General features: G+C 43.1%; 1 protein-coding gene across 2 annotated transcripts; it reads left to right on the plus strand.

The window, feature by feature from the left end:
• The first annotated feature begins 4,334 nt into the window (after nucleotides 1–4,334).
• On the plus strand, nucleotides 4,335–18,829 carry ICOSLG (inducible T cell costimulator ligand). 2 transcript variants are annotated; one of them, XM_027689178.1, is made up of 7 exons: nucleotides 4,335–4,630; nucleotides 7,959–7,999; nucleotides 9,928–10,287; nucleotides 10,773–11,051; nucleotides 12,626–12,793; nucleotides 13,919–13,954; nucleotides 16,650–18,829. In XM_027689178.1, the coding sequence occupies exons 1-7, from the start codon at nucleotides 4,617–4,619 to the stop codon at nucleotides 16,658–16,660; spliced, it is 909 nt and encodes a 302-aa protein (XP_027544979.1). In that variant the 5' UTR covers nucleotides 4,335–4,616; the 3' UTR covers nucleotides 16,661–18,829. The 2 variants fall into 2 exon arrangements, with proteins under 2 accessions (XP_027544979.1, XP_027544978.1); XM_027689177.1 differs by lacking the exons at nucleotides 4,335–4,630; nucleotides 7,959–7,999 and having other exon boundaries at nucleotides 9,305–10,287.
• Nucleotides 18,830–19,311: the final 482 nt, after the last annotated feature.

Consider the following 19,311-nt stretch of genomic DNA (forward strand, 5'->3'; position numbering starts at 1 on the left):
GGAATTCAGCCAAACCACTCATCTGTCCAGCAACCATGTTTTCAAAAGCCAAATGCCACATTACACTGTATCTACACTTTGTATTTCAAGCGGTATCAGAGGGAATTTTTTGAGCCATATAAGGGCCAGAACAGCTTTTTACATTCAAATGAAACTGCAGTTCTCATCAAATCCCAGGAGTAGTAACATTTTTTTATCAAATAATTCAATAAACAGCATTAAGTCATACTGATTTCAGTTCCTGTTTCTCACTGCTTGGCACCCGTATCATATCCTGTTGCATTACATGGTTTGCTATTTGACTGTGCCATGAGGAGAAATAAACACTTTCCTAAATTTTCTAATTTTAAAGACAATGTTAAAACATTATTTTAGGTATGTGATGGGCACTGTTTTGCTCTGACATTAATGTCTCCAGGAATACAGCTGTGTTTTTCTTCAAGAAGGAATATTTTCACATCAGAGATTAGTTTCCAGAATTTGCTAGATTCTTTAGTTCATGGCAATGGCTTATAGAAGGACAGATGCATATTTGCTTTCTAACGCTGTTTTAAGAATATTGTTTATTATTGCTGTTGTTCCTAAAATACCTTTCTATAAGGTCCATTTAGACTGTCAGCTTGGAACACTATATCAGTTTCCAAACCCATGCTTAATATGTTTTATAATTTCAAATCAGAGCTAATTTACTTTAACAATGTAACGTTGATATAATCAAAAGCATAGACAAGTTAAAATTACATCTATAAAATTATGGATAATTTTTTTTGCTTTAATCTGCTTCTTAAAATTCTTGATGTTCAGTGAGATATATAACAAAAATGTTCAATCTGTACAAAAAATACCTCTGCTGCATTTTATACTTATGCCCTTGGAGTAAATTTTACTCTTGAGACTTTACATAAGTGTATTTGTATTTGAGAAATATTTCACCTGTTCAGCTATTGCCGAGATGGCTGTTGAGCATTTTCTCTGAAAATTTCATTAGCTCTTTCCACAGAATATCATGATGATCAGAAACAAGAGATCTTAATTGTATGGCATTTTATGAGTCTAATCTAACTACAATTTGGGAAGGTTGAGGTTTGAAATCGGTTTTGGAAGGTTCTATGTACCTTTATTCCTGTATATATATACCTATATATCTTGCTTTAGTTCAAACAAGAGATCAGTCAATTTATGCATCAGGAACTCCTTCTTCATGCTCTGTAGAGAGTTTGCCAGTCACTGGGATTCAGGCTTAGCTGTCATTGATTTTTTTTTTAATTGCTCAGGGCATTTTCATTGTGCTGGGGGTTATGTGGGATAAGAAATCCCATACTGGAGAAGTCACCCTGAAAACCAACATCTTCCTTTTGGAGAAGGGAAATTTCTGCTGGATGGTCTCAGAAAACCTGCTCCTTCTCTTCCTTAGCTAAAGGCAGCTGCATCTGACTTGATTCTGAATTTGTTTTTCAGTTGTACTCGCTCTCTTGTCATTCTTATGGTTAATGTAGTGAACACAGGCAAAAGAAAATAATCTCCTTCTCCAGAAGGCATTTCACACTCTAAAATCTGTGAACTCCATATCCACAACAGTTTCTTTGATGCATTATCAAGTTTCCTTAGCAGAGGAGCTTTTGCCACTTGTGATCAGAGAAAAGTGTTTTTGGTAGGAACTAAGCTGAGAAAAAGGGCAGAGGGCAATTCAGACAGCAAGACCACTCTTCTATTTGGGATCACTCCACACAGGATAATGTGGACTAAATATGAGAGGCTGAAGAGACATTTTCAGCAATTATATACTGTTGTCAATCCTTTTTTTTTGTTGTTGTTTTCAACGCACCCAAACACAGAGAGCAGGGAAGAGTATTGCAAAATTATTTTTTCCCTTGCTTTTCTTAAATCAACAGGAAATCTACAATTGAATATGCACAACCAACAAAGAACTGTGAATACCAGTCCTCTTTTCCAACAACATAACTAAATGTAACATAGTCCTTTCCTCTTCTGGGTATAAATAAATGGATTGCCATTGCTGCCATGTACACAGAGCACGTGTCGCCCAAAACAGGTATTTTACAGGGCTACAAGTTTCCTCTTTTGCATGGAACAGTCTTGGAATTTAGGTGTTAAAAGTGATATTTTTGGCCTGAGTGTGACAACAAAATGTGAGATAGAGAGCAAACAGACTATTGTTTTCTCTTAGTTCATTCACTTCTGTCAAGAGTATTTCTTGGCAGTTCTTTTCCATTTCATCAGGCCAAGCTCACCATCTTGAAGGATCTTAGAACCACAAAGTATTTTATTTTGTAATCCCATCTTTTCCCTTGTTTCATCACCACTCTGTTAGCACTCAGCTTTGCTGTTTTACCCCAGACGTCTCCCCTAGTTCTAGGAAACTACATGCTTTTGTGCACTGTCTTCCCCTCATCCTCTGTTTTTAAGATGCAATGTCTCTCTTCCATTTGCTATTTCTGCTAGCTTCTCTGTAGAGAGAAAAAAAAGTGTTGGGAAATCTTTCATGCCTTGTACCTTCTTTTGTTCTTTACCCATACATGGAATTGCACAAGATCCTCAATAACTGTGTTAATGAGCTCAACACTGAAGGTGTGTGTTTTGCAGATCCACCTGTTCTCTTTGCAGAGTTTGTTTGAAAACAAACAGCTCTCTGTCTGCTACGCAGATCACTTCTCTGTCTCACAGCCCAGAAAAACTGAAATACTGTTTTATTCCTCCTTTTTCCCCAATTCTTCCCAGCGTTTCTAGTTTCAGAGTCCAGAGGCAACATATTCGCCAAGCACAAGCTTTAGAAGTTCGTTTCTTCTCCTGACAGCTTTAAATGCCTTAATCTGTGTCAAGTGGCGTGGCCACACAAAAGAGAGGACAAATCAGCTGTCAACGATTTGGGTGTTTTTAAAAACACTCTAAGAACTAAGGACCTGCCTAAGGCTAGGCCTTAATGAACGTCATTTAGAAGAGAAATAGAAGACAATGTTGCCTTATAGAATAAAAAATCATTAGGATTTCAGGCAACACGAATTCAAAAGCCTGGTGCAGCCAGTGAAGAGGTTTGCACCTCATCTTTCTAAATCCCGAAGAGTCTCCTGGCTATCGAGACACATTTGTCTTTCTTGCTTATTGGGAAACTCCTTTCTACCAGAAGTGGTATGCAGGTGTAGTAATAGGTTTGCTCTTATTTATGAAAAAAGCATGATAGAAACCACTGCAAAGAACAGCAGAAAAGTGCATTTTGGAGAGAACAAATTTATATCCAGGTGTCTAAAAATTCACTTGTAAAGTTAAGCCATAGGCTTTTAAAGTCAGGAAGTTTTTAGCCACAAAGAACTAATTCCATGTGCATCCCTGATCACCAAGTGACTGTTATTAAAGCACCCAAAATAACAAAAGAGTAGTTCCCAAACTAGGATATCCCATCAGGAAATACTTCAGTGAAAGACATGAATTGGCTGCTGCAAACACGTTCTGATTCAGCAGTAATTCCATAAGAATGTTTATCTTCCTTTAAATTTAGAATAAATTCAAGTCTGCCCTCCCAACCCTGTCACTAATTTGAAGTGTATCAGTGATACACAGAGAGGCTGAAGTAATGCAGCTTTAAGACTCGAAACCGAGAGAACCCCTTCTTGCTGCTGGCTGGCAGCGGAAACGGCATCGAGACCTGCAGTCTTGCACAACCCTGGAGTTTCATGCTCATCGTGCACAAAGTAATTTGTTATTCCCAGGGGGACTTGAACAAAGGAGAAATAAAACGCGAATGTGGCAGACCTCAGCCACTGACGCGGTGCCGCTCGTTTGCAGCGCGGCTGTGACAGCTTCGTGCTGCGGGTCACAAAAGCTGGCAAAGGAGTCCCAGCTGAGCTGGGGGGCCTGACAAAAAACCAAGCTAAACACAGCCACTGTGTGGTGTGGAGCCAGAAACGAAACGGCTGAGACTGTGAACCACAGCTTTCAAACAGCCGGCTGGCGCTGCAACACCCCTCACCAGCGCGGCTCTGTCAGAATTCTTGTGTACAGCACCTTCGGGCGCAGCTGTGCTCCCTACCAAACCCCATTTAGCTACTTACCGAATAAAAATATGTAACAAATATATTATTTATGTGATCAGAGACCCAATGTACTTTGAAACACAACTTCACCGGTTCCCCGGACCCCCGAGCGCTGCCGGGCGCAGTACCCTGCCCACCCCCGAGAGCCGTGGGACCGGTCTCCGCCTCGCAGGGCCAAGAAGATGCCGCTCTTTCTGTGCTATCTCAAAACTCGGCGCCCAGCACGGATTCCCCAGTCCTCCCCGGTAGCGCCAGAGACCGGGGCAGTGAGTGGCACAGGCGGTGGTTTCGCGGGACCGGCAGCTCCTGCCAAGTGGCCCCGGCGAGGCTGTGGAAAGGGGTCGGTGGGGATGGGCCAGTGCCCGAGACCCTCCGCATCGCCAGTGCCGCGAGTCCCGGGTTTGCACAGCCCCCGGTATAAGGGCTGGCCGTGCCGCCGCTCCGGGCGCACAGACACGGAAATCCCCGGCGAGAGGAGGCGTGGAGAGAGAAAGGAGAACGGCCCACGGCGGGCAGCTGCCGGCTTGGCTTAGCTCTGCTCTGCTCTGCTCAGCTCAGCTCGGCACGATGAAGCCGCAAGGGTGAGTAGCGACCCGGGGCCGCGAGAAAAGGAGACCTGCCGCCCTCCTCATTCATCGCTGGGGCAGGGGGGGAACACGCCGGCTGGCTCCGGGACAGGGATGCGCATCCCCCTTTTAGGGAAACCCGAGCTTCGCTGCTGCAGCGGGCAGGGAAAGCGCTGGCGCGGGTGGGCTGCTCGACTGGAATCAGGGGCGAGGGGAACCCTCCTGATCCCTAGACAGCGGTTGCGACGATAAAGGCTCCCGGAGGCAGCTCCCGGAGGCAGCTCCCGGAGGCAGCTCCCGTCCGCCGGCGGGTCCCGCAGCGCTCCCGGTTCTCGGAGCCGCAGGACCGGAGCCGAGGAGATGCGGGTGTTCCCAGGACCTCCTCCCCCCGTCAACAGGGCTGAGAGACCCCTTGTCTCTCCGCGTTCGAGGGCTACAGGCAATTAATGGGCATTTTATGGAGATTTTTAGCCGAACGTGACCGATGGGAGATGACTCAGCCGGGTTTTTATTGCCCAGGTTGGCGTTTCTTTAGGGCGTTAGAACAGCTCCACAGGTAACTTGTTTGGGGTACCTGCTGATGCGAGAAGAGCCGTGCTGCTACAAGGGTAGGGGGTAAAGTGGATCTCAAGGGAGTAAAGTGGATCTCAAGGAGGTAAAGTGGATCTCAAATGGTTGTTGTAACTGAAAGCATCGGGACATCTTTTGCCTGGCAGGGTTGTGCCAGAGCAGCAACCTTCCACGGCTCTAAGATGAGCAGTGATGGAAAAAATACTGGTAGGAAGAATGATCTCATCAAATAAGAATGAATGAAAGGGGAACTGCAACTTTCTCCTGTTTCATATGGCATTTAAAAAAAACTTTGCAGAAGAGGGAAGGTGTGGGAAAGAATTGAAAAAGGAAAAAAATAATTAAAGTTAAAATATCTTTTAAAAATCAGAGAGAACTTAAGAAACTTACTGGAGCTCACTGCTAGTGTGGGAGACACCAGAACTGACTATACATAGAGGACAAAACAGAGGTTTTGCTGCAGGCAAGAGCATTTCTCCCTTTTTCCAATAGGAGCTTGGAATTAATGCTATTCCAGAGGAACACAGTGGGTTGACACTGCCCCCACACAACCACAGCTGCAACCTCCTCCAAGAGGATGAGATCTGTCCAATCTCGGCTGTGCATCATTATTAAAATAAGAAATCAGGATCTCCTTTGTATACATACATATAAGAATCAGTTCTGGCTGACTATTTGAATGTTTGTTGGCATTAGCAAAAGCCTACCATGGGAAATTCCCTAAGGAATCCCTTAAAGATAAGTCAGTTATTTTTTGCATTTCATTCAAATGAGTTGCTATATCCATAGTTTCCATTTGGGTGGGGATTGATAAAACAAACACAGGATTAAGAAAGACTAAGGACTACATTAAACGGAGGTTATCAAGACAGATCTCTAGAAGCCTGGCACAAAAGTGATGACTCCTGCACTGTATAAAAATATAACAGGAATGCAATACAAAGCCATGTGCAAAAGCCACCAAAAGTCACTGACAGAGACAGAACAGAGCAGAGCTGCCTCTCTGAAATGTTTAGGTACAATTACTTAGGAGAGTTCCTTTAAGCCTGATGGCAGATTCACTAAAATAAGTAATAGAGCAGAAATGTTCTACACTGGTCATCCACTTAAACATTTGAAACCTCATCTATGAGACCATTTCAAAGGACACAGAAAAGAAAAATGAAGTGTTTCCTTCATATAAAAGAAATACAGTTCAGAGTGCTTCTCCCCAAACCTTTCTCCATCTCAGTCTCTGGAGATGGGGCTTCAAGTGGAGGTAGATTTTGTGTCAGGGATGTTCTGTGCTTTCTCCATGGGAAGCCAAATATGTTTGGGGGATCATAACTTTGGGGGAGGCAAGTGGGAATCAGAAACACTCCTCCACAGGAGAGGAGACCCAAGCTGTGCCCGGGGAAGCTGGTAGGAGTAAAGCTGGGCAGAAGAGATGCTGTGCCTGGGAAGTGGAGTATGAATTCCTACGCTTGGCTGGACAAAGGAGCAGAAGCTGTGGGGAAAGGGCAGAAAGCTTGGAAGAGAGAGAGAAGGGATGTTGTAAAGCACAGCTGATGGGGAAAAGCAAGGTGAGAAATGGCTGCTGGGGGAATGAGCTTAGGTTAGGGCTTGGAGGGAGGAGGGTGAGGGTTGGGAGGGAAGGCAGTGAGCGATCTGGGCGGGAGATCCTGGAGCTCGATCCTGGCTGGACATGGACTCCTGGAGGCAGCTCTACCCATTGCCCCCAGCCCCTGGCTCGGTGTTGGACCTGGCTGAGGGTTGAGAACAACTGAGGAAGGGAGCTATACCCAAGCAGTATGGCCTCACAGTCCTGCTTGCTTGCAAGAGTGAGCTGGGTAAACCAGCAATGAGCCAGTGCTCGTGTCCCTCTGCCCATCAGCTCAGCTTTGCAACCTTATTGCACCTGGGGCAATATCAAGGTGGGCAACTGCAGCCACAAAACTCTTGTTGCAAAACCTGTCCAGCATTCCAAAACCTTTCCCTTCCCACAGCACTCTGGGGAAAGGAGAGCACAATGTGTAACTAGGCATGCTGGTGAAAGGCTACTTTAAAGTAACTCCTGCACATTTATCTTCCTTAAAGCCCTATGGGATGACAGTTAAGCCACTTGGACTTTATAGACAGGTTAAACTGGGTTTTCCTATAGCATCCATCTCCTATAACAGTCTTGGGTAATTTCTGCACAGATTTGCCCCTCCTGAGTAATCAAACACACCAAATTCTTTCCAACAAAACCTTTGCACTCCACTCCAGTGCTCTCCACTATCAGCACGTTTCCTGTTTACAAATTTTTATTGAGTGCACAAACCGGTGGGCAATGTAGTCAGCTGCTCTTTGACCTTTACCCAGATAAAACCATAACTCCCTGAGTTTCAGCAAAAGTATGAAAAACCTGGGTTTCGACCTGGGCATCCACTGTCCTTCCCAGTGACCCAGATAGCCTCCAGGGCCTGTTTGTCCATCTTTGTCCCATTTGTCAATCCAGTTTGTTTTTCACAAAAGAGACAGGCACAATACCAGCTTCATGCCCTCTGCTCTGATTCCAATATTAGTGCATTTTGCTGCTATACATGGCCTTGGCCACCCACCCACAGTTATGAACAGAAGTTTTGCAGCTGTCAAAAATGCAAATACTTAATGGGGCATCACACAGTAGCAGTACCTAATTTACCTACTTCTACCACTGTACTAAAACAATCAATATTGGGTTTATTGCTTATTTAAAAAAGAGAGACTCTAAAGTCAATCATGTAACGCTCTTGTTTGCTTTTATTTTTAGTTATGGATTTCTGTTGCTGCTCCTTCATCTCCTGAGGGCTGGTAAGTGCAGAACACTTCAGTTAAAAACTAAGCTTCCCTCCCTTTATTATGTTTATTATGTTGGCCAAATACACAAAGCAGTTGTAAAATGTACAATATAATCATCTGCCTGTTTTCAGCAAGATACTTAAGAATTCCTCAGTGTGAAATGTTTCTCTGACATGCATCAGGGAAAGAAGAAATAATCAATTTTTATCAGTTTCACTGCAGAGAACAGCAAGGGACCTTATGGATGTTCTTGCTCAGATTGCTTTGCTTGCTTCAGAGATATCCCTGCTTACTTATCTCTGCCAACAAAAGGCCTTCAAAGTGGACTAATAAGGGCTGTTGATAAGCAGATCTAACGTGCCTGGATACTCATGACTAGAATTATACATCACAGTGTCCAGCAGCCAATAGTAGTAAGTCTTTTACTACAGTTCCAAAATATCCCTTGCAAAACAGAGGTAGGGTTAAGCAACATCACCTGGTGATATTTAAGTGTTTTCAGAGTTGTCTCTCAGTTCTTGCTTAATCACTGAGAAGGACCTCAAAAAAATCATCAAGGAAACTCCCTGGCCCCAACATCAAGACAAACTGTACCAGCTTCAGTCTCAGTAGATGCCAGCTGGCCTCTTCTTGCAGAACACCAGTGGTGGAGGTTACCTCATCTTCCCTGGGTATCACTTCTCCTGCTATTGAAGGGGGTTTCCCAAAGTCTGAGCCACAGCATCTGTGTTGCAGTTCAAACCTGTAACTTCTTGTCTGACACCTCAGAGGATAAGGGCCTGGAAAACATCCCACCTTCCTCCCTGCAATCTGGTCCATTGGTGTTTTAAAGCCAGGGTGCCCAACTCAGATGTGTAAATGAGCTATTTCTGAGTTCAGTGCACCCTCACAAACACAGGTCCCCCTTTAATATTGATGCCTCCCTCCCACCTCACCATGCCCTGTTTCCGCATTTCCAAACCTTCAGTCCTGTCATCTTTCTTTCCCAAATCATCCACCCACATAATCCCTTCTCCCAGACGTAATCTCTCCCATCCAACCCCATGCCTGACCCCCTCTCAACCCCCTGCCTGACACTTACAACATATACACTGCTTTGGTGTTAGCAACCAGTTGCACCAAGGAGGTTTTGGCTGCTGGGGTGAAGAAGTGAGTGGTGCATCCTCAGCAGAAAAGCTGTGGGCAGAGCTGCCCTGGCCCTCTTGGTGTCACTGTGCTTTCTGCATCACTTGTCAGTCAGGTCACGCCTCTCTCTTGCTCACCAGGAGGAGAGGCTGCCTTTCTCCAGTCTGGAAGGCAGGAAAAGTGTTCTGAAAGCCAAATACGGTCCTGACTTACCTCAAGTGACCCTCAAGTTTTAAATGTCTAATGGATGTGTCACTGGAGGCATCTGGCCAGGCTGGTTTGCCATCTGTATGTATTTATTTAGAGGGTGTCACCGATAGTAGCAATTAAATATGATTTCTATGGCATGCCTGCTTTGAGAAACACTGCTTTTAGTCCCCTTCTTAATTTTTTAGGTCTCAAAATAATGGTAGCAGTCTTTTTCTTACCTGTGTTTCCCCTTCTCGTGATTTACCTGGTGTTACTTGGAATTTTTCTTAATTAAAAAAAAAAAGTGATTATTAAAGCATTAGGGCTTGAATATGTGTCTGCAGTCAGTGGGTAAAGTGCAACATGTGGGTATCCAGGGGGTTGGGAATGCTTAAGACTGGTTGGCCCTTAGGGAAAAGGTCCCTTTGGACAATATACAGAAAAATGGACATGGAGACAATTAGCCACTGGCAAGTCATGTGGTAGGAACGACAAAGAAGTGAGCACACTCACCCACCTGTTATAAATACTAATACTGGAGTCTGTATGTGGCAGAATGTACTTGAAAATAATGACCCTTTTTCCACATAACCTCCCTTATTTCTCTCTCTCTTTTGATCCTGCAGTTATTGCACTAGAGAAGAAGAACATCATCAGTAAACTTGGAGACAACGCTACACTAAGTTGCATTTATAACAAAGGAGACTTGCAATTAAAAAATCTACGGGTATATTGGCAAATCGCCGATCAAGTGACGTGTTCAGTTGTGCATGCACTGGTCTCTGGTCGAGACAACTACAGTAATCAGTGTATTCACTTCAAAAACAGGACTCAATTATTCTGGGACAGGTTGGAAAATGGTGATTTTTCTCTACTGCTACTGAATGTCAGCCAGAGTGATAAACATACATACAAATGTATAGTACAGGAGAAAAAAGAATTTCCCAAAGTGGTTCACCAGGCAGAAGTGGTTCTCAGTTTAGCAGGTAAGAACTTGCGTCACTTGCACATATTTGCCCAAATTCTCATTTCAGTTTTTCAAATTCGTGCTATTTCAATATTATATTTAAGCACACCCTTGGAAACATACTTCAGCCCTTAGTAGAAATTATGTGTGCTTACCTTAAATATTACAGAAAGGGAATCTAAACCTGGGAGAACACCTGTAACAACTGTTTACGCAGTATGTGTTTCTTTTCATCTTATTTTTCATTAATTTTAAGACTCTTGCATGTGACTGAGTGACAGCAGCTTAAGAAGTTGCTTTCTTCCTTTGGGTTTGGCTTTAGCTTTCTGTCCTTCCAGTAATTCTCTCAGCTCTCTGGGCTGAGAGAACCTGCAGGTGTTTCCCTTTCAAGTTATGAAGGTCGTGTGAAACCCAGAGGTTCTGCTTCAGAGCCCACGTCAGAATTTTGTCTTCTCAATATGTTTCAAAATATCAACGACTGTTTCTTCTTCTCTTGCTCTCCAGCGAGTTACAGCCAACCAGTACTCAGTGGACCAATAAGAAACAGTACTGGAGAGGAGGTGACTTTCAGCTGCAGGTCTGGCAATGGATACCCAAAGCCCAATGTTTATTGGATAAATAAGATGAACAACAGTCTCCTGAATGCATCAACACTGGAGATCATCTCCCACGCCGACGGCACCTACAGCGTTTTCAGCACCCTGACAGTGAAAGCCACTTCCAACATGCAAATAGAGTGCTCCATAGAAAATGAAATGCTGCAGGAAAATCTATCAGCCAACTGTAAGTCCCTTCACGCTGCTTCATGTTTTCTAGATAGCAGGAACATCAACCAATGCGTCTCTGTCTGTAGATACACACTAACAAGGCCTGTGTGTTAATTCAGTAGTTCCAAGAGGTGCTGAGAAGAGCTCAGGTTTCGTTTCAAGCTAATTATGACTATCCATGCATTTCATGTTAACTTCTTTCACACTGAAGCGAATACCCCATAGTGTATGATGACAACAGCTCTGAGGAGCTCTTGCATGAAGGACGGTCACTGTGCTTTACCCTTTGGTTCCTCGGGATCATGCTGACTTGAGGAATTAAGTTATTTTTCAAGGGCCACCATACAGCAGATCCATGACTTCTGACCCCCTACCCAACTGCTTTGCAGCTCTCATATTTACTTTTTACTCTGCCTAGTTTCAAAGGTCAGTTTTCAGTCCCCAAAACTCAATTCATTACAGTGCACTATTTAAAGTAGGCCTGCAGCACATGGGTAATGTTAGCTGAATAGAACAATACACCTAATAGCACAAGTATAGTATGCTATTTATTGCTGATGTGAGTGATCAATAGTAAAAGCAAGTATTTAGCACTCAACTCTTCACAAAACCAGAAAGCTATTAAAAGGAAAAAAAAAAGCTATTAAGTTAGAGCTATAGTACCACTGCTAGAGTTCATTATTTCAAACAAAACTGTGTAGAGAAGCTGTCTGGAGCGGGAAGGCTTACCTGGAGGTGGCTCTTTGATCTCACTGCAGTTCCTGGTCCTACCTCCAGCCACCCCTTTCTCTCACAGGTTTCTGCACCCTGGTGCAAGGAGGTTGGACTGTTTGCATAACTGTAGCTGGATACCCACAGCTTGTGTACCTGAACACCCCAAGGAATCACATACTCTGGACTTAACAACACTGATCCCACAAACATAGACAAGCTACATAAACTATTTTCAGGAACAAAAACTGTGCACACGAGCAAAAGTTGCACAGTAGAGTGTTTATATGATAATATACCGTGCTGTCATCCCAAATTAAAGGAAAACTGAGTAACCTTGTCATTAGTTTCCTAATGGCATTCTGTCATATTGTCTTCTGGGGGAAAAGACCTTCATATTACTATTTTTAAATTGCTTTTAAAAGCACATCACACTTGAAATAGTTAAGAGATGCAATTTAAAACCTTCAGTTTGCAGCAGTAGGTGAAGATTCTCCATTAATTTCAGGGAAACATTCACTTTTCTGAATACATTCAGATTTACATTATAGATTCTGTATAGATTTATTTTTAACTGAGTCTAGCTACAAGCCCAAACATAAAGTCTCTCAAGGCTGGCAGGAAAGAACAAAAAAGAAGGAAGAAGGATGGATGCACTGTGATGACAGAAGAGTAAACCGGTATTGTATTATTAGACGTTATTAGCTGGAGATGTGCCTTGCTCAGAAGAAATCACCAGTATCACAGTGATTGATACAAATAGCACAAATATTTAGTCCTTCAGAATTTTTTTATACATGTAAAATTTGGTGAAATATTTGCCTGGTATGAAACGTGAACATTTACACCTTATTACATCCCCTTTCTATTTTATTCTAGACACGGAGCAGAAGCAAAGCAATGATTCTAGCACAGAAAACCTAGGCAAAAAAGGAAAAGTTGCTCAAGCAGCTGGCATCATTTGCATTGTCATTCTGATAGGCATTCTAGCTGTTTTAATCTGCTGGCTGTGGAAACGGAGGTCCTCCCATCTGGTGTCCTATACAGGTAATGAGACACTTCATTTGCACGACCAAATATCTTAAGAATTCTTTTTCACTTACAAATATACTTAATGTTATCCATTGTGTCACTGGTAGGCACGACTAAGCTGCCTGCACACAGGGAAATGCACACTGGAGGAAATCATGCTTTTTTCAGAAACCTGTGGTGCCCTGGGGACGACACGTAGTGCCCCAGGGCATGTTATTCTTCATGGTTTTCTGCTCTTGTGCCTGAGCCTCACAGGAGTTAGCTGCTGGATGTGAGAGTAACTCAGACTTTGTACCTGTTCAGGCCATAGTTTTCCAGCTGTGATCCCTGCAGGCTCTTTCTGGACAGATGGAAGGGATACTCCTCCATGGAATAGAACTGGGTTCAGTAGCTTGCTCTGCTTAGCACAGTCTGAAGCAGAAATCAGAGCATAATTTAATCCTGAGAGCTTTAGACTGGCTGGAAAATTAAGGGTCAGGATCCCACTAGGATCAAGCAGATTTCTACATGTCAGAAATACAGCTTGTCTCACTGTCACACGTGTACCCTCGTGTTGCTGCATGACATCAAATCAGTGCTTGGCCTAACAGAACAAAAGGGAGCTCTAAAAGAGATCTTGTGAACCAGATTGAGCCTGCCAATATATCTCAGTACTTGCTGTAAGCCACTTTGCAGCTGTACAGGAACTAACACCTGAGAAAAGGGAGCAGAGACAACCAGACTTTTCGTGGACAAAGACAATCCTCATTTTCAATCCATTCCCTCTTCTTCCATGCTAGCAAGCCTGAGTGCCTCAGAAAAGAGCAGGAGAAAGCAGGGTAGTGATCTTGTTCAGCATCTGCAGCAGCTGTTCTAGAAGTCGTGTACTTCTCTCAGAAATAACCCAAGGGGGGTGCAGGACTCTGTCCCAAAACATGGAGCAGGGCTATTATCTCATTATTTTATTATCCAAATCTGTCCTTCCTGAAATAGTAACCTATATTGTAAGACAATGGAGTAAGGACTGCATTTTGCTCTTCAAAGAGCATTTAGCACATTGAACCCTCAGCTTTGGTGGATGTTGCTTAATATTAACCTCATTTGGATAAACACTATAGTTATCTACCCTGTATGCTTAAACATGTGAATTTGTTTCAACAGATGTCCCACCAAATGAATACAAAGAAGGACCCAACCGTAAGTATTAAAAATATATTACTGTATTTGTCTCAAGAGTGACTTAACTTCAAAGCTTTGGTACTCAAGTTTAGCACAAAGCCTTTAGATCAGACTTGCTGGATGTTATAACTCAAGCATGTAAAGTAGGAGCCCTACTTCTTCCATCAGCCCTTTCCTCGAGGTCTGTAAGTGTTGACAAAGGCAGCCTGAGAGTCTTAATTCCCAAAAGTTCCTTCAACAGTTCAGGCCAAAGGACATGACAAATCAACAGGGAACATGGAGCATAGAGGCTGAAGCCACCCTCCCCTCTTGTTCTACAACTATGCCGAAGCTTCATTGCCACAAACTTGGAAAATCTATCTTAAATGCTGATTTTTTGAGTCTGGACAACACTGACCATTTATCACTTCCTATCACTGCAGTGCATATCACCAACTGATTGTTCCCTGCCTTTTTAGGCACAACATCCTAGAAGGCCTTTAACTGGGATACAGGAACATAATTTTCTTTATGTCTATGAACCTGAGCCTTTATACACCCAACTAAAATAAAATACTAAGCACTCTCCTAGAAAAAAATTACGCAGTTCAGACCTTCAACATGGTTATATTTTTTATAAGCAATAATGCACTACTGCAAGCCAGCTGTTTTACAAATTCATTTACCTTTTATAGTGGGAGAAAAATAAAAATAGGGCAAAAAATGAAGATAGATTTGGAAAAACAAACTCAGAATAGGGGACTTCCAGAGTATAGAGAGGTTGAAATATCTGCCTGTTTCATATTTCCTTTGATAGTTTCTACTTGAGCAAATGACTGTTGCCTGTGTGTCTCTGCAGAACAGGCAGAAAATACTGTGATTCCACCAAAGCTGTAATAGTTAAAGCATAGTTTGCTGTAGCAGATGCTGTGAATGTACCCAATTCATAGTATCAAGCAGAAGCAATATAACCCCATAAATTAAAAAACTTTTTCTGGAACTTCTTTTGTGGTCATGGAAACAGGGTTAATGGTCAGTTATTTTCCAGACCACAGCCTGATCCCCAACATTTGTGTTTCCTAAACAACGAAAGGCATTGCACTGTTTCCAGCAGAGCATAATGTAGAGAGGAGGATGGATTTTCTCCTTAAAATAAAGAGAGTTTCTCATTTTGTTCCTGTGGACTTCATTAACATAGCACAAACAGTTCATTTAAGGTCAACTTCCTTTACAGACTGACTTATGCAAGGCCCTACTTACACAAGGGCCTTGACTTTGCTCATAAATAGAAAAATCTCTGTGACATAAATAAGAGTAAATATTTGTCTTATTTTGAAGGCTGCTGTAGCACGATTTGTTCATTAAAAACAAAGCAAAGACACTTGCCTTCCAGACACTATCTTTTCCTTGGCACGTCTCCGCACCATTTGTGAAACAGGAGGTGGGACAGCAGCTTTGGTGGCTCACTGCAATCAGCTGTCCCACCATCTTCTGGGCATCCTAATTCAAGGGCAACTTGGACCAATACCAGAGAATTGAGAACGATCTAGGGACGTGATGGAAGTTTGGTTATGTTTGTTTAGGCTGGAGAAGGCAAGGCTGATTAAGGACACAATAAACAACCCCCTTCAGAGCGTCCTTAGAGAGAATGAGACAATTTATTTATTGTGCTAACCCAGCTGACACAGCACTTAAGGTCCAAAGGACTTAAACAAAGGAGACTTAAGCTGGATTTTAGGAAGAAATGTGTAATGGAAGAAATGTAGAGAGTTTGTCCAGGCTGTCAACCCTCCATCTCTCCCAGTTTGTTGCTATTCTGTTTTGTTGGGTATTTTTAACAAAAGAGAAAACCAGTATCTGTCAGAAATTATTTAGTAATATAGCTGGTACTACCTTGGGAAAAAAAGATGGCTCTTGGAGAAACTCCAGCCTAATTCAATCATCATTTCATATTTTCAAGCAGGTTGTGTGTGGTAGATGGGGAATAAGGCACTGTGGAGGTGCACCCAGGGGGATGCTCTGCCATGCATTTTGCTTTTCAATACTGATGGGAATGTGCTTCTGGTGGTTGCACTTTAGGAAGAAGGTCAGATTGCTTCATGGGCAGTGGAAATCCTAAACACTGCAAACCAAAAAGAGATTACTGAAACTAGCTTTTCTGTTAAAAGGGAAAAAAAAAAGGGGTTGGAAACTGTGAGGAAGGCAGGTTGTAAAGAAGAGTAATTCCATCCTGGTGGGGTTAGTCTCTCCAGACACCCATTATAGAGTGGGGCAGAGTGCTCTGGTAAGGAGAAATTCTGAGCTGGAACAATTCTGAATTGGTCCCTGGAGGGATCCCCTCACTTCCTGAGAGGAGCCTCGGGAAGACGTTTTCCCTTGACCACAGACAGGATTTGTGCTTCTCATTCTCTGAAGTAGTTTAAAATGAACCCAAGGTGACACTGGTATCCCCTCAAAGGGAGAAGGATGTTAGCAGGAGTGCCCTTTTTGCATTTGCACGGAGAGGCACTTCCAGATTGTGAAATGAGGACAGAAAGCCCCCAGTTTCTTCGGTACCCAGGCAGAGACAGGGCTTCACCCTAGGCAATTCTCTCTCAGCAGCATGAATACCTCTTTTCTATAGCTTTGTTCCACTGATTACATAGAAAAAACAATGCTAGGACATGATTATTTTGTGGAGTTTTTTTCTATTTTTTCCTTTTTTTTGTGAAAAGAATTTGTTCTGTTTTTACAGCGCCTGCCTAAATGGAAAGTCTGCCAACAATTTGGGCAGCTGGAGAAGCGTCACAAGAAGCATCACTCCCTGTCTCAATGGCAGCACTGTTTGTAATACAAGTGACAGAATTCTGCCAAGAGAGATGGCCAAAAAAAATCCAAACACCAAAACAAAACAAAAAAAGCTTCTCCAACACAAGAGACAGGAAAATCTACTGGATTTTCATTTCAGCCACTGACTGTGTCCACACAGCAGTTGTGTGACCACTCCAGTTAACCACTTGGGACAGTCCTCTGTGATTGTCAGTGATTTGAGTACCTGCACTGAAGAATGCAGTAAGCCTGGGACTCAGCTGCTCTGTGCCAGAGCACTGGAAGTTGGTGACTGTCCAGTCTCTCATCGTCATCTTTGAGGATTTTGCTGGGAGCAGAAGCAGCGTTTCAGGAGCATGGGAAGTTCTTGCTGTGTCACCTCACCCTGATGATGACTACTGGATGTGAAGAAAGGCAGCTAAAAGAAAGAAATAAAACCAAAGGACTCTGCAAAGTGAGAATTGTAACCCTTTCCATGTTTCTCTCTCTACAGTACATCCTTTTCATTGTCTGGTTTCACCAGCTGCATGTTATTGTGTACAGAACTAGGCAGAACGCTTTGACCCAGGCCTCCAAAACTGATGGGATTAAGCACTGAATGTTTTAACATAAGAGTGCCTTCTTTAAATGCACTTGATAGCAACATTTTGTTTTTTACCAAATATTCCACCGAAAAGGGGATCTTCACTTTTTACAGGAGTCAGAGCATACTGTGTGAAAGAACAGGCTGTGAAATTCTGGCCAATTAAAAATAGTGCTTTCTGTTATGTTAATGTTGGGTTACCTGGACTTACCCTTTTCAGGATGAAACAAAAACCGCGGTCAAGTTCTGCTTGATTCAACTGAATCTTTATTTAAGCACACTCCTGTGGCTTCAGATCCTCCTTTCAGGGAGGATTTTTAACTGAATATTTTAAACTGTACCTCTGCTTGTGTCTCGTCCCTCCACCTACCCAACAAAAAAAAAACAGAAAAAAACAAAGCAAAAAAAAAGTGCTGTCAGGCTGTTGTCCATGAATGTCCAGAAAGCCGAGAACTGCAGTTTCCTTGTGCCAGTGCATGTGCCTTTCTGTTTCAGTCCCCAAAAGAAACTGGCTGCAGCAAACTCTGCTGATGGTATGAGGTTTTGAAGGAGGAGGAATCTATATTAGCTCACTTGCCCAGGTGGGACAGTTTCCCCATCTTGTCACAGGGGGATGGAGATTACAATTTTAGACTGAGCTCTGGAAATACTCAGCTTCCCTTGCACTGGTTGGTAGACAAAAATTGTACCATTTTTTGAATAAGTCACAGCCTTGTTTGCCCTTGTTCTGTGTGTGGGAGGCACTCTGGTGTCAACCGTGAGTTGGGACATTGATTTTTCATATCAAGATCAGCTGTCAAGTCCCAGCCAAGTGAAAATTTTGTTGTCCTGTTCTCCCATCACATGGAACCAGAATCATTAGGAAATAGTGCAGCAGTTAGCTTTTGTCAAAGCAATACCCCCAAGGAGGCTTCAAGCTGGATAGCTGTGCTTCTCTCCTGTCCGTGAGAGGTGTCAGATATTTTCTGAGTCCAGATCTAGTCTTCAGTGAACCATAAAGGGAACTTGCCTGAAGAAAGCTTGCAGGCACCTTAAAAATGTGAATAACACCCATGCAGATGTGCAGGGTAATCATTTCCTAGTGGTTCAATAAGAAGTCCTGTGGACCTTTCCTTGCTATCTATCACATTAAGTTGTTTTGTGCAGTCTCTTTGGTGCTGCTGTAACTGACAGAAGCCTTTTCCCTGAACAGTCTTCCAACTTTTATAACTTTTATATGCTACAACTGCAAGAAGCTGTAACGGTTCAGAGATGCAAGAAATGACCAAGCAGTCACTCCACAATATGTTGTTAAACTAATCTAGACTGCTTGGATTTTCTTACCTCTGTGCTACTTCGTGGATACATCTAAATGCAAAAGCCTGTTCTTGCAAAATCTGTGCTTTCAATTGGTTTGGGGTTCCAGCTATTTTTAGAGGGTCCCAGTTGTTTGTTACCATTCAAAGGACGTAGGAGTTTTGTAATAACAGAGTTTTTGTCTTCACGTGCCATGTTTATATTTTAAATAAAATCCATTCATTCTTCTGGGTGTTTGACTAAATCTACCAGCACGCAAATACAAGTCACTCCAAACCATTGCCCCCAACTCAAGTGGCAGTTTTACTTTCAGCCACATCCCTCAGGGCATACGAATGCTCCTTCCCAAAGCCCTCAGATGAGGAGACACCAACACAAAACAGACTCGACCACCTTTTCTTTTTTTGTCTCACACAACAAAATACCTTGAGCAAACTCAGTGAAAGCCATGCAGTAGCCCGAAGGCAGCACTAAGCCCAGGCTGATACATCCATTTCTCACCCAAATTTACAACCCCAAGCAGAGCAGAGGTACAACACTCCTGCTTCCAGAACTGAAACCAGCTCATTGCACTGTCCCAGTTCAGTGCTGCACTTGAGCATCAGCATCCCTCTGTTTGTCTTCATTAAAGGTAGCAGCTCACATGGACTACATATCCCAAGCAACTTGAACACATGCACAGGAAAGCAACACTTGATGCAGGTTTGGA

Source organism: Neopelma chrysocephalum, unplaced genomic scaffold (genome assembly GCF_003984885.1).
Source record: "Neopelma chrysocephalum unplaced genomic scaffold, ASM398488v2 Primary Assembly neopelma1_76, whole genome shotgun sequence".
Classification (NCBI taxonomy): Eukaryota; Metazoa; Chordata; class Aves; order Passeriformes; family Pipridae; genus Neopelma; species Neopelma chrysocephalum.

Bases quoted from the DNA above. Each gene is read 5' to 3' on its own strand.
- ICOSLG (XM_027689177.1), top strand. From the start codon at position 9,858: ATGTACTTGAAAATAATGACCCTTTTTCCACATAACCTCCCTTATTTC. The intron at 10,288-10,772 runs GTAAGAACTTGC...CTTGCTCTCCAG, and splicing joins AGTGGTTCTCAGTTTAGCAG to CGAGTTACAGCCAACCAGTA. The intron at 11,052-12,625 runs GTAAGTCCCTTC...ATTTTATTCTAG, and splicing joins GGAAAATCTATCAGCCAACT to ACACGGAGCAGAAGCAAAGC.